Source organism: Poecile atricapillus, chromosome 6 (assembly GCF_030490865.1).
Source record: "Poecile atricapillus isolate bPoeAtr1 chromosome 6, bPoeAtr1.hap1, whole genome shotgun sequence".
NCBI lineage: Eukaryota > Metazoa > Chordata > Aves > Passeriformes > Paridae > Poecile > Poecile atricapillus.
Window position 1 is genome coordinate 30,296,442 of NC_081254.1, and position 14,837 is coordinate 30,311,278.

Below are 14,837 nucleotides of genomic sequence, written 5' to 3' on the forward strand. Positions count from 1 at the left end.
TCAGGGAACTGGATAGATGAATGGAACAGATTTTTCAACAGTACTCAGTTCAAGTCTTACTCCTTCATTTAATTGGTGGATAAAGTGAATATTAAATAATTAACTTTCTGAGATAACTCAGAATGAATTGCATAGCATAGCAAGATAAAAAAGCTCACTTTCTGAATAGACCAGTAATTTTAACAGTTTTCATTCTGGAGTACTTAGAATAGTAACATCTCAAAGTGCAAAATCTGCATAATGGAAATAGAAAATCCTGAAGCTGAGAAGTTACTGTATAGGAAAGAGCAAAATGATTTCATAATCCATTTTCTCAATTTAAATCTCTTAGAAATGAACTCTAATCAAAAAATGATTGGGATAGGGACGTGTTGTTTTCATTTTTTATACTGGAGTGGTTTTGGCATTGTTGGTACTTAGGTAGCATTTCTGATAATTTATAAAATGTGTGTTTTGCAACTCAATTTTCAAACCTTTTTTTTATCAAGAAAAAGCTTTTAGGAACTTTGCAAGTTTGACTTTCATTTTTGGAGCTCTAGTTTGTGTAAAAACATGGAGCCGCAGGGAGGTGCAGAAAAAAGTCACCAGAGTTATTTTGATAACAGTCTGGGGAACTTGTATATTGATCCAAGAAACAGAAAATACTGAAGAAAAGCTCTGTTAAAATCATACCAGTATTGTTCTGAAGAGGGCTCACAGTTTAAGGAAATTAATTCTGGAGAAAGAAGGATGCCACTTTTCCCCTCTTGTAGTGTGTAGTGTAGAAAAGATTTAGGATTAGAAGAATGGCAGGATCTCAGTTGGGGGAGTGGTAGTAATTTAATTTTTTGGACTAACTTGTCAGATTTAAAGTGCTTGCAAGCATTTCACGTAACATTGCTTTTATTTTGAAACTCCAAATTTTTTTTTTTTGAGGGGGTGGGGAGGATGGAATTATCCATGATATTGTTTTCAGGAACAGCTGTGAGATGCACAATGTTTTACAAGTTCATGTGAATAAAAAATTTCTCTGAGCAATTAGATTATTTTTCTCTTGAGTGGCTGATGGTTATTCCAATACTTAATAGATTTATGCAGAAAAAAGCATATTGATGTTGTCTATAACTACATGGGACAGTGTTAAAAAGATAATGCTGTCCTCATTTTAATGCAGTTTTTGAATGTTAACTTTCTGTTCCTTAAGATTTTCAGGAAAGACTAAGATATGTAAATTTCTTTTGTTTTGGGTTGTTGGGAGTTTTTTCATTGTCTTTCACAACCTGTCTTCATGCATTTTTTATTTCTGTACTGTGATTATGTTTAAAGCTATTGACTAGTATATTGTGTATATTGTCTTCAATTTCCACTTGTATAATTTTCTTTGTGAAGTATTATCTGGGCAAGCTTTGTGTAGTTATTTATAGATTTGGATTGCTGAATAGTAGTTTTATACTTCAAGTTGAAAAAAAATAGCTGCTTGACACATGCTTGAACACTTCTTGATCAGAAGGTCACTGTTCCACAGATCTGCATCTTGCATTTGTGACAGCACATTTACATATGCCGAGGAAGAACAACTTGGAAACTGGGTGCTTACTTGAGGGGGAAATTCAGAAACGCCCAGGTCACATTTACTGCTTGAATAAACTGCAGTTGATGCTCTCCAGGGCAAGCATCAGTTACCCTTAGCTTAAAACATGATGTCCTTTGTATATAATGTACAATGGTACTGCCACGGTTATTTCTTTCAAAACCTGTAAACAACTCCCAGTAGTTTTTTGGAGTATCTAATTTTGTCACTAGTGTAGCAAAAAAAAAATCAAGATTGCATCCCCCAAAGCCATGGTTAGCAAAGATAGGTACTTATTTGTTAGCTAGTGTGAATAAAAAAAAAACCATGTGAAGCAGACACAATAGGAAAATGTTGCAAAGAGCAAATCTCACTTGAAACATTGCCTTTATCAGGTAGGAATATTAAAGCCACGATTTTTAAACTCCTGGGAATAAAATAGCAAGAAAAGGAGAAAAATAGCAAGTTTTGGTAGAAGAAAGAACTTCTCTCTTTCTCTCTTGCTCTGTTTTTTTGCTTGTGTTTTATTTTTTTTCCCTTGTGGGGAAGATGGGGGGGGCAGGGGGGATGACATAGCAGATTGGTTTGATGATTTCTTCATGTTATAAAACATTTCCAAAGTGGGGTTTTTTTAATCTGGTTTTCTGTGTCCCTTTCTAAAAGTTTCAGGGACGCAGGAAGATGATGTGTTATGGATAGCAATGGCAGGCATTCACCAGATATGGGCACTGATGTTGGAAGGTGGAAAACTACCAAAGGGAAGGTAAGCAACTGGACTAAGAGAAATGTGAAATTGCTGCTTGTCTTGATATACAGCTTTCCAATCCCAAAGAGAGAGACAATCAAATTAAACTCAAAATTATTTAGTTTAAAGGTTTATATGCTTAAAAGTCTGCCTCCTTTTCCCACATGTGTTAGATGAAATGAAAGATGCTACTTTAGCTATACAGCTATGACTTGGTAAAGTTTGTTCATATAATTGAATGTTACTTTTCCTTGCATTTGCTGAGTTACCTAGTAATGAATCATGTGCTGAGGTGATATAAAAGTTAGCACAAAGGCATTGAGTAATTCCTCACTGCTGCATTCCAGTTGGTTTTATAACTCATAAGTGCCTGTTCTGTAGCTTCTGTTTATGCATCTTGTCTGAGCTGTTTCAAATTTATGATTGAAATTGGGTGCTATTTGCCTTTAGTGACTTAAAGAAAGGAGTCTGCCTGCGCTTTGCTGGGAGTGGGAACGAGGAGAACAGGAACAACGCTTACCCACACAAGGCAGGGTTTGCCCAGCCCTCGGGGCTCTCCCTGGCCCCAGAGGAGCCCTGGAACTGCCTGTTCGTGGCCGACAGCGAGAGCAGCACCGTGCGAACCATCTCGCTCAAGGACGGGGCAGTGAAGCACCTTGTAGGAGGAGAGAGAGACCCATTGGTAATCACCTCAAACTTCCCCACACTGCCCTACTAATATTCCTCAAGCCTGACCTGGAGGAACCACTTTTGGGGTGAGAGGGTAAATCAGTTTCCATGGCCATCAATTTCTTAACTTCACTGCTTGGAATGCAAATGTGTGGCAGTTGTGATGCTCAGGTTGTAGTGCAGACTGTTGCTCCTTAGATAAGAAATTACTTCAGTTATTCTTAAAATAGCCAATTTGATTCAGCATTGTGTGGTCATTAAATCAGCTGGATTCATATTTATAACTTAGATGTGAGAGTTTCTGTTTCTGTGGTTAGGATCCACGCTTCCAGGTTTCAGTATCCTTGTTTTGAAATTATCTTGATTTTTTTTTAAAGTCAGTGAATTTCCATTTAATTGAAATCATTTAAATTCATGTCCACATTGAATAATCAAATCTATTAATTAAATAAAATAATTTTTCAGAATTTGTTTGCTTTTGGTGATGTGGATGGAGCAGGCATAAATGCAAAGCTGCAGCATCCCTTGGGAGTAACATGGGACAAGAAAAGGAAGCTGCTCTATGTGGCAGATTCCTATAATCATAAGGTAAGTGTACAGTAACTTGTTATATACAGATTTGAAAATTTTTATTATTACAAAGAGTTATTTTAGTAACATAGACAGATTTTGCTTGGTCCTGTTAAACTGAGGAAATTAATTACACAAGTTCCTTTGTGGGTTCTTTTTCCTTCCTTCCTTCCTTCCTTCCTTCCTTGGTCCTTCTCTTTACCATTGTTTTGCAGTCACATTCTTCTGTGTTGATATGATGTACTCTTGGGGAAGGTGAATTTGAAGTGCCAAGTTACAGTTCAGACTAAAGACTTTCTGTGTACCTTCCCAAAGATGCTGAACTACAATAAAAGAGCTAGAAGGGCTTTTTCAGGAATATTGCATGTTTGATAGAACTGAGAGGACAAAAGAACTTGTTTTTCCCTTAAAAAAGACATCTAAGTTTTGAGAAGTATTATGGGTTACCTCCATGGAGCTCTGGCATAAGAGACATTGTTTTGCATGATTATTCTAATATGATGTTATATAAACATTCATGTCTAGAAGGTTTTTAACTGTACGCTAACTACATGCATTGAAAGAGAAGTAATCTGTTTGATTTGAAGAGTAAGTTATATAACACTAAATGCTTATTGAAATTTTAAGGCAAATGATATTTTGTTTCATATCTTGAATAAAACATTATAAACTTTTTTCTGTTTAAAAAAAAAATCCATCTATTTTTAGAAGAAAAATAATCTAGAAGTTAGCTTGCCAATTCTGTTATTCTCTCACTGTTTGCAAATGTTTCTAGAAAGGCAGCAAACTTTAGAAAAACAAGTCATCCAGCATACTTTTATAGCTGAGAGTTAGGTACCTCCAAAATCATGTAAGGAAACCCTGAATGATAACCAAAGGAAAAAGTGAAATCCATGAGGGAGTGGGGGAAGATGGGACATGTCACTTGGTAAAGAGTGACAACACAGCATCTAGGATGCACACCTGGATTCTGAGGTACTCAAAAAGCAGTGCTGGCTACTGGAAATGTGGGACATAAGATAATAGAGAACATCTAAATCCAGCTGGGTTTTCTCAGAGGAGCTTTCTGTGCCTCTGTTGATTCTAGATTAAGGTTGTGGATCCCAAGATGAAGAACTGTGCTACCCTGGCAGGCACAGGAGAAGCAGGCAATGTTGTTGGTTCCAGCTTTACCCAGTCAGCTTTCAATGAACCAGGAGGTTTGTGTGTTGAAGAAAACGGCCGCCTGATGTATGTTGCAGACACAAATAATCATCAGATTAAAGTGCTGGATTTGGAAACAAAAATTCTTTCCATGGCAAGTAATACTTATTAAACAGGCTGATAGTGGTGTTTCTTGATATAAATTATTATTTCAGGCTTCAGCAAGTGTGATAAAAATGAGACAGCTAACTGTGGGTATAATAGTTGTATCCAGAGGATGTTTTGTGATGATCAGGCAAACAAACATTGCCTGTTAGCACAGTTGTTGAAAGCCTCAGTCTTCAGAAAGACAACTTTTGCATGGGAAGCAGAAAGTGGCAACCCTCTAGAAAAGGTTAATTAAAATGTACAGCCCAGTTTTTCAGCTTGAAAAGCATTTCAAAAGCATTTTCACTTAGTAAAAAAAGGAAGTGAAATCAATTACCAAGCCCTGTAATTAAGCTGTAAGAGATGATTTTGGGAGGTCAGTGACTTAAAGCAAGATATATAAAGGGCTTTCAAGCTGTCAAATCAAAACCACTGTCAAAATTGAGCACAGCTTTATTTGATTGTAAATAAACAAATCTGTGCTCATGCCCACCTTACAATGCCACTTTATCTTAATGATTTTTTTAAATGTATATATACATATATTTATGACATAATCATCCTAATATATTCTCATATGTTTCTAGAATTTAATAATACACAGCTTCCGTGTGTGTTTAAATTTTCATATCATGTAACATGTTGGTGGCTTTTCTGGGAAATTCTCTTCTATTTTACTGTGCAATGTGCGTAGTTAAAATCCTGGATTTTATTAGTGAAGCATGCAGTTTAACACTGGAACTAAAAGGAAATACATTTACAGTTGATCTAAAGCAAAAACGTAATCCAACTGTAAAGATTTTAAATTAAGGGATAGTTTAAAGTAGTTGTGGGTTTTATGGCTTTTATAGTAAATATTGCTTTTATTTGTGTTTATATTGGTTTTTTTGTGTTTATATTGGTTTAATCAGGCTTTTTTCATTTTAAGAAGACATTTTGTCCTTCCCTTTTTCTATTCCCTTTTTCTGTTTTGTCCTAGTATTGTTGCACGCTGTCAGAAAGTTTTAGGCCAATAGCCATATGATGTCACTTTGAAACTGTGATTGTGTTGTGAAAGTCCATTTATTTTCAGTACTAATAAAAATAAATATTTTGTTTTATTTCTACTGATAGTTGCCTATCCAGAAGCCAGAAGCATGTGATGTTCCAGATAACCTGCCTGTGAAAAAGGATAAAATAACAAACCTTCCACGACTGCCTAAATCTGCACCAAATGTTCAACTTCCTTCACTAACTGTAGCTCCTGGCCAGACAATTCAGTTTTTATTAAAGTTGACTCTTCCTCCAGATTCAAAACTGAATGAAGAAGCTCCCAGTGCCTGGTTTATCACAGCAGAAGGTGAAGTCCCTGGTTAGGATGGGAAGGGTGATATCAGCACATCCTGCAGTGCAAGATATCTCAGTCTGATGAATCAAGACGTCCCTCCCCATCCTGTGTTCCTGTTTGACCTTGTGATCCAGTACATGATTTTTAGAGTTGATGCATTTAACAGCTGGAGTGTAAAGATTCAAAAAAGCCAAACACCTGGTAGACTGCTTTTTGCTTGAATTAATACATGCTGTATTGTTTCATGGCTCAGTGCAATGAGTAAGGTGTGTGTAGTGTACAGGTCATTTTTTAGTTCACATACTCTCAAATATTTAAATAAAGTTTCATTCTAACAGTCAGCCTGAGCATTGCTAAATTGCACCAGCCCACCTATAAAACCAACACTGCTGTTTGGAAATGCCATCATTTTACCTACAGTTTAATGCATTTATGGCAGATATCATACCTGGTGTTTTAGATCTCTGATGCTAATATATAGTAGCCATTAATTTAACAAGTTTTGCTTGTGCATATCAGAATAAATTTTAATATCCTTTAAAGAGTGTATAGGAGTAATTGCAGTTCCATTGCATTTAAATAAGATGTACTGTATAGATACACATACAGTGCTGAAGCAAAGCCATGGATCTCTCCCTCTTTAAATGACTGATAAAGCATTTGTAAATTACTTCCCTTTTTTTTTGGTTTTTTTTCTGTTCACATCTGGAAAAATCAGGAAGGAAATTTCCTCTAATGTTGCATGTGGAAAGTCCTTGTTGTCCTACAGGTAGAATTAGTGTTTTCTGTAGCTTTCAGACATGGTGTTAAATACCCTAATGATAATATCTGTTTTTCTTTTGCAGATAACACCTGGTTGCTGCAAGAACAGTGTCTGACAGGAGAAATAAAGGATGTTTCCTGTCAAACTGTCATTCCTTTTCAGTTGCCTGGGAGCTGTGTGTCAGCTGAAGCCATCCTGGCCATCAAAGCGTGCCTCTACTACTGCAGCAAAGGTAGCAGTGCCTGTATGATGGCAGGAGTCTCCTTCAGCCAGCCCTTGCAGGTCACTGGCACAGACCAAGGCAGCTCAGCTCAAGTGGAACTGATACACACCTTTGTAACCAACTAACACAAAGCCAGCTGATCTCACACTTTATTTTGCTATCCACCATTTCTATGGGAGAAAGTACAAATAGATAAATTCGCTCTGTTTTTTTCTGGAGCTTATGACAATGCTAAGAAATAATATGCTTGGTAAAATGAAGTAGTTTCCCTACAGTCTAATGGGAAAATTTATCATCACAACCTCATTTCTTTACATAACAGTAGCAGCAATAACTTTGTAATACTGTAGACTCTTGCCAAGTGTGAACATACTGGATGTCTGCCACTCTTAAGAAGTGAGCAACAATTTTTAGAGTCCATTTGAAAGAGCTGGTGTTACTTTGTGATGTTACTGTAAGATCTTTGCACTGTAAATGGTGTAATAGTAGATAATTTTGGACTAACATTTCAAAATTCCTTCTGTGCCCTTATTACATTTTAATAGAATGTCAAAAGGAAGTTTCTTTCTCCCATCTATAAAAGAGGTATCTTGCTTATTCTTCTTATTCTTCTGTAATGAGACTATTTTGAAAATACACCTTAAACTAGATGCAGCTCTAATTTTATGGAAGCTGAGTATTTTGCTTTAACTCAACATTGACCGCCTTACATGAAGAGCAAAGGTTCATGGGAAGTTTTCTGTGAAAGGAAGCGTTCAAGATCCTGCAGAAGAATTTCATGGTGATTTTTAACAAAGAATGTGCCTCTCTGCAATGTGTATATGTATATAAAATAACCACCACAAAGCTATGCTGGAGCTTTTCTGATACATACCAATTTACATTTTATAGAAAGTGGTAGGTAATAGTTGAATATCTACACTGCAAAAATTAAATGTCAACCATTTCAAGCAGGGTGATTCACTCCCATTTTTATGATTTCTCTGCAAAGACTATTTTGAAGACTTCTGTCTTGCATATACGTAATATTATGAAGAATATTACACTCTTGAAGTCTGATTCAGAGTCTTTTGAAGTCACTGCTAGTCCTTGGATTTGTTATAGTGGCCACTGAACCAGAATTGTATACTTGATAATGGATTATTAACGTTTATGTTTAGAGCTTCTGATCTTTTGCTGGAACACTGGTAGCCTAATCTTTGAGTAAGACGCTTTAAAACTCTCTTGCAAAACTCTGTCCTTGGTGGTTAAGTGTTTTGCAAATAAAATTCCCTCCATTTGCCATAAGTAGGGGCAGGGTGATAGTGGTGGTGGAAGTTTATTACTTGAGCTGGAGGAGTTTCCATCATGCTTAAGTGGTAATTGGGTTAGGCCCTGTGCTCTGGTCATGATGATCAGTTCTGTAAAGATTTTAAGTTGAAGGATAGTATTGTCACACATATTAGAAAGTGCAGTAGTGAAATAATTTTTTTTTATATAGTCTTTTCTAAAACAATTACTCCTGACACCTGTTAGTAAATCCCCTCTGTCAGTTGTTGCTTTTTTTTTACTTAAGCGCTGACTGAAATGTTGGTCATGAACCCAAGAGGCTTTTGTTTAAGGAAACCATATGGACTGGTGTGGTTCTTCCTTCCATTGAAATGCCAGTCTAGCTGAGAGTTCTTTGTGGCACCAGAAATGGTTGTTATCTCACCTGTCAGTAGAGCAAGGGCTGAAATGTTTTTTTTCTTATGTTTGGTTTTCAAGCAACTTTTCTAATTTACTGTTTCGGCCCCTTTGTGTAAGCCTCTCAATTCTCACATGCCATTTTGAAGACTGAAAAAGCTTTGCTACTTTGTTCACAGATGGCAAATGCTGTTGGAAGGATGAAGATAAAGAAACTAATTTGGGCATTTATTATTTTTTACACTTTAGTGAAATTCAGTCTTTCACAATTTTTTGTTTGTCTGTTTACCTTTGGATAGTAGCCAGGAAACCTTCAATCAGCTTCTAGACAGCCTGCAGATTTTCTGTTGCTCTCTGAAAAAAGCAGGCATTAGGTACAGAAGTTCAGAATACCGAACTGAACTGTCACAGTTACCTTGAATGTGTAATTCATCAGGTGGATCTTTTTGTCACATTATAGAATGGTTTGCGTTGGACAGGGACACCTTCCACTAGAGCAGGTTATTCAGAGCTGCACCCAGCCTGATTGTGAACACTTTCAGGGATCTGGCATCCCCAGCTTCTCTGGGCAGCCTGTGCCAGTGTCTGACCACCCTCACAGTAAAGAAATTCTTCCCTGTATCCAATCTGTATTTGCCTTTTTTCAGTTTGAAGCCGTTCCCCTGGTCCTATCCCTATATGCCCTTGTTAAAAGTCTCTGTCCAGCCCTTGTAGCTCCTTCAGGTCCTGGAAGATGCTAGAAGGTCTCTCCAGGCTGAACAACCCCAACTCAAACTTTCAGCTAGAATGACATTATATTTTTCTATTTCAATTGGATCAGGTCATCAAATTCTGCCTATATTCCAATATTTAAAGAAAAAAATCAAAAATCTGTTTTGTTACTGACACTTTCAATTAATGTATTGCTGTAGGGGAAAGACTGTATTCCTCACTTTATTTAACTAAAGTGTATAATGTTTTATTACAATATTGTAGTTACATTTTCTATCTCAATGTTCTCTCCTTGCTCAGTCTCTGTGTTCTGCGTGATTGGCCTTTAATCCTATAGTCTAACATAAAGTTTTGTTTGTCCAAGAAATATGGATGCACATTCCCAGAGTCACTACTTCTGTTTCACTTGGAGTGTACAGATATTCTAATGTTCTGTGATTAGAAAAGCACAGATTTTTTTTTAGAGCTTATGATATTTAGGGATACTATTTCCATTTCTTCTTCCGGGGTTTACAAGCTGCTCTTACAGCAAAGCAACAAGTGCCATAAATTTCACCAGACAGGCAAACTGAATAGGATGTACAAACTACAAGAAATTAATTTAAGTACCAGAAAGTATCCAAATATGATGCAGAAAAATAGGAAATGTTATTATTCTATAAAAAAAAATCAGATATATTGATGACAGCTACCTCTTTGTATGGGAGCTAAGTTTTTTGATGTTCCCTGATACAAATATTCTAAGCAGATTGGAATGGCTTAGCACTCCCAGATTTGTGTCTCACAGTAAAAGTTTGTAATTCAAGGCCTTTTCCAAACACAACTTTCTACTGGCTTTAACAGGTTTTGCAGCAGACCTTAATGAAGCATTAAAAGACTATAGCAAGTCTCTAAAGAGTATTGGTCATGGTTGATTTGTAAAATGGAAACAAGTTCAGTGGCATTTAAAGTTTTTTAGTTGTAGTGTTTGCATTTCTGGGACAGCTTTTGGTTTTGAATGGATGTATTAATAGTTCCATGAGATGTTTTTAATAATTTTATTCAATTGCAGTATAATATTTTTTATTAGACTAGAAAAAAGATTATGTGGTTTCGAAGAGGGAGGATAGTTTGTTTTAATAGCTCTTTCATGTTGTTTGAATCCAGTAATATTTTTCTGTAGTTTGCTCCCTTCTGTTGAAGGAAGGGTAGGGATGATGACTGTGTGAACCTATTGATGGGCACATATTTTATGCATATATTTTTAGTTGATTTCTTTTTGTGTATTTCTTACATAATTTTAAGCTTTTCTATTAGATGCAGTTCTTCAGTTTGTGTTTGGCCTCTCCTATCTTCCACCTGTAGAGCATTATGTTGGTATAATGCTGTGGTAGTGTGGTACCAAGCAAGTACAGACCAGGTGAGTAAACATGAGGAAGTAGTTTTATAGCATCAGGTAAATGCCTTATCTGCTTATCCTGAGAAAAGGTGCATATGGCTTCCAGTATATTGTATATATTCTTAATGCACTGATTTTATTTCAGTAGGAAAATATTGTAATTGAAACCATGGGTAAAACTGTTTTGTTGAGAGAACATTAAGAAAAAATTATTCCTTACCTCTTGCTCAGAAGAGGGGGATGATGAAAATGAAGAGAATTTCCTTCTTATGTAGGGCTATGTCCTTTCATTCCTTTAATTATTGACTATTTATTTTAGCAAAGATGGAGGTATTATTGACCACAAATTGTCTTGAATTTTTGTTTGCTAAAAAAGTTTTCTATGTACATGGAAGCTTTAAATGTCTGACTTTGTAGAGTTATGAGTGATAGATTTTGTTTTAAATAGTTTTAGTTTAGCAGACAATAGCAGAGATTTATGTACATTCTTAAGATCTGTAATTTTTTAAATCACTGGTATTCATTGACTTACCTCAAGGACACGTTGAGGCTACACTCCCACAAAAGTGTGAACTCAAAATTAAATTTTCTTTGTTGTAGAATGTGTGAGATGTGCTGTGATACATTGTGTTCTCCAGGCTGCAGTTGTGCTACCTAAGGAGAATTTTCCACACGCAGCAGCTCGTCAGTCAACCCCAGAAATTCTCCACTGAAATCTGCCAGGTCACTTGTTCATATAATCAGTTAATATTACTGATTTATGTTAGCCAACATTTAGTATTCAGAATTTATCACTATAATTTTTATTGAAGTTGGTTTGTCAGGGATTAGAGGAGCTTCTCTGCCCCAAGCAAACGAAGTATAGGAATGGTGACAATGGAGGTAGTTTTTGAAAATGTGAGACCTGGCTATTTTTTAATTAAATCACAACATCTGGTTTTGCATTCAACAAGAGATCATTAATTTAGAAACAATATTCTAGTATTTTACATTCCATTATGTTCACGTAACCAAATCTGACTACTGTCTTCCATTAGAAGCAGCTGATCTATATTTTATAGTTTTTGTACTTTTATAGATAAAGTCACTACTCTCATTTAGGATTAGGATTCATTCCTGTTCAGGACTCATCACACCTATGATTGAGTTTCCAAGTTTATCTTAGTTTCTTTGTTATATAATTGTGGGGGATTTTAGCTGGGTTTTTTGGTCTGTCCTTTCCTCCTGTAGTTTCTACAGTGAACATATGCAGCCCATATCTTGCTACCGTGGAGGGATCCAAGCAGGAATAATTCCCTCCACCAGCTCCTTGCCCCTCCCCTGCTTCAGGGATGGGGATGTAAACAGCAAGTAATTCTAGATAGCATTAGAGTAAGATGATGTCCTCAGGTCTGCTTCATCAAGCTTTGCACTCATGCAGCTACTGTCAGGAGTTTTACCTCTGGCCCTGTCCACTGAGGTCCTGAAGTTATTGGTAGCTGTCTCAGAGCATCCCATCAAACTTGAGTAGCCTGTGCAGGAATTCTGATGGCTCTTGGTTTCAGGAATATTTGATGCTACAGATTAAATACTTTAGCTGCTATAGGTTAAATATTTTACCTGTTATGTAATTTGCTGTTCTGTTGCAGGTTGTTTAATTATTGTCAGGTAATGCACTCCTGCTGCAGATGAGAAGCTGGAAGCCTTGGGTGTGAGTTGAGGAATGTTTGTGTAGCTATAATTAAATATTGCTTCATTTACCTCTTTGGTGGTCCTTTGCTTTCAAGCATACCAGGGAATTCTGTCCAATCGCAGGCTCTAGGGCTAACCAAAGAATTGCAAATATTTTGTAAGTCTTGCCTAGTTCCTTTGAAACATTGACAATTTTGAGCTAAAGAAATCCCATTTGAAGAAAACCTGTTCATACATCTGCCTTAACTTAATGCTCTGTACTCAGCATGCCTCAGGAGATATTCCACAGTGTATTCTTTCCCATTTTGACTACAGATTGAGAAATTCAACCCATCTGGCCATTGTCAGACTTCATAGAAAGCAAAACAGCAATTCCCAATTTGATTTTAAATCCATTGGAAAAAAAAAAAAAAGAAGCCTATTTTCCAAGCTTTTGATTAAACTGAAATACCAGGTTTATACATTGAAGGAATCTGTCCTGAGAGTTGCTTGAATCAGGTGTCCAAATCTGGTTTCCAGATTTTAAAAATTAATTGGTATTAAAGTGGGGAAACAAATTGCTAAATATTTTATCTATTGAATATTTCACTTTAGAAGTGTCCATTTTCACTTTTAAAATAGCATTAGAACAACTAAGACGTTCTCCTCTCTGTCATTACCATTTATGTACCATTAATCATTGTATCATTAAACCTGTGATGGATCTATGTGATTTTTGTAAGAAAATCAATAAAGAAAAAGAAGGTAGTGGTTGAACAGTGGCTGGGTGAAATCCAGATGCTCCAAGATTAGTGGCAAATATCTTTAGGGCCAGGAGTTTGGCCAATGTGACAGAAATTCTGTGTTTTTATTACATCTTGATGGCTGAAGAAAAAAAATCAGTGCCTTTTGCAGCAATACTTGAAAGTGTTTCTTTACAGAAATACTGGAGTACTGATTGAAATAATGTATTTAACCTTCGTGGTTTGCAAGCTTCAGAAGGATTTAATTCTACTAATTCTGAAACTGTGAAGAGTTTTCCTTCTCCATCATGTTATTGAATTAATTTGAAAGTAAGGTGCTTATTTGTCAAACTCCATTTCTTACAAAATACTTCGGAACAGGTTGTTTCTCAATCTTGTGAGCTTACTTCTGAAGCTATTGTTACCTCTTTTGTACACTCCAGAACAAATGTGGTAGGGAGACTTCAAACAGCTTGCTGGAATTGTGGTTTGAGCGAGATGGAAGGCGAATCCATGCACTGATCTAAAGGGGCAGAGGTGATGCCTCTTGGTATTTGAGGGGTGGAGAGTTGGTCTTTGCTTTGGAGTTGTTTTCATCTGTTCTACAGATCAGCAAAGATGCTTTACACAGCAGAAGGTTGTGTGTAGGGGGGCAGTCAAGAAGGGTCAGGTTATCTCACAGAAAACCTGTAACTTATTTAGGTTCTGGTGCTGGGGTATCTGAAAAGCCCAGCAGTACAATGCTAGTGAGGAAATTCACATTTGAGCACTTAACACCTTAGTAAATGTCTCCAGGTGGTTTAAGGGGAAAGACAGGAGTTTTATTTTCTTCCTTGAGAATTTTAGTGGTGTTTTTTAGGCATTGGAAAATTTTGTCTGTTCTTTGAGACACTAAACCTTTGTTTCTCCATTACATTTGATGCAAAGCCTTTCACATATCTGAATTTTTAAAAATGTGGTTTACATTTGTTGTTACAAAATATAAGAAGAATTAAAATGAAAGCATCTACAGCTGATCTAGGTTGAGTAAATTCTTCGCTGTTCTTAACAACATTCATAGATGATGATCCTTTTTAAATAAAGGGTAAATGTCCTGTAATATTATGAGAACAAATAAATACACTGTAGAAGAAATGTCAGCCTTGGCTATCAAACCAACAGATAAACAGTGATTAAAGAATGTACGCTTTCTCCCGTGCAGCCTCTTTCTCCTTGTAAAGCTTTTTCATGGAAAAATAAACATTAAAAAGATTTCATGTTTTCTTTCAAGGCTGGCTTTTTCTGTCAATCTTTGTGTGAACATAGATCTAGAAGTTATGAAATGTGTCTGCTGTGAGGGGTTGCAGCTTGAATAAAACACTTGAGTTAAGAAGTGCTGTTTGTTTCCCACTCCCTTTGCCACAGGCTCTGCAGCCGTGGGTGTCAGTCGGCCCTTCAGTGACCAAGGGTCTGTAAAACAGTGTGAGTCGTGAGGGCTCCCCCCTCCAGGGCTCTGGGAACAAGAGATCTGCTTTTATTTTCATTTCTGCACATAAAAGACATTAGAAATGGTGC

At 36.5% G+C, this 14,837-nt stretch overlaps 1 protein-coding gene across 1 annotated transcript in view; it reads left to right on the forward strand.

The window, feature by feature from the left end:
- NHLRC2 (NHL repeat containing 2) overlaps positions 1-14,637 on the forward strand; it is a 32,466-nt gene extending 17,829 nt beyond the window's left edge. The window contains exons 6-11 of the mRNA XM_058841371.1: positions 2,213-2,312; positions 2,745-2,976; positions 3,429-3,551; positions 4,621-4,830; positions 5,937-6,162; positions 6,996-14,637. Coding sequence (XP_058697354.1) covers positions 2,213-2,312; positions 2,745-2,976; positions 3,429-3,551; positions 4,621-4,830; positions 5,937-6,162; positions 6,996-7,261 — 1,157 coding nt within the window. The 3' untranslated portion in view covers positions 7,262-14,637. The remainder of the gene's footprint in view (positions 1-2,212; positions 2,313-2,744; positions 2,977-3,428; positions 3,552-4,620; positions 4,831-5,936; positions 6,163-6,995) is intronic.
- Positions 14,638-14,837: the final 200 nt, after the last annotated feature.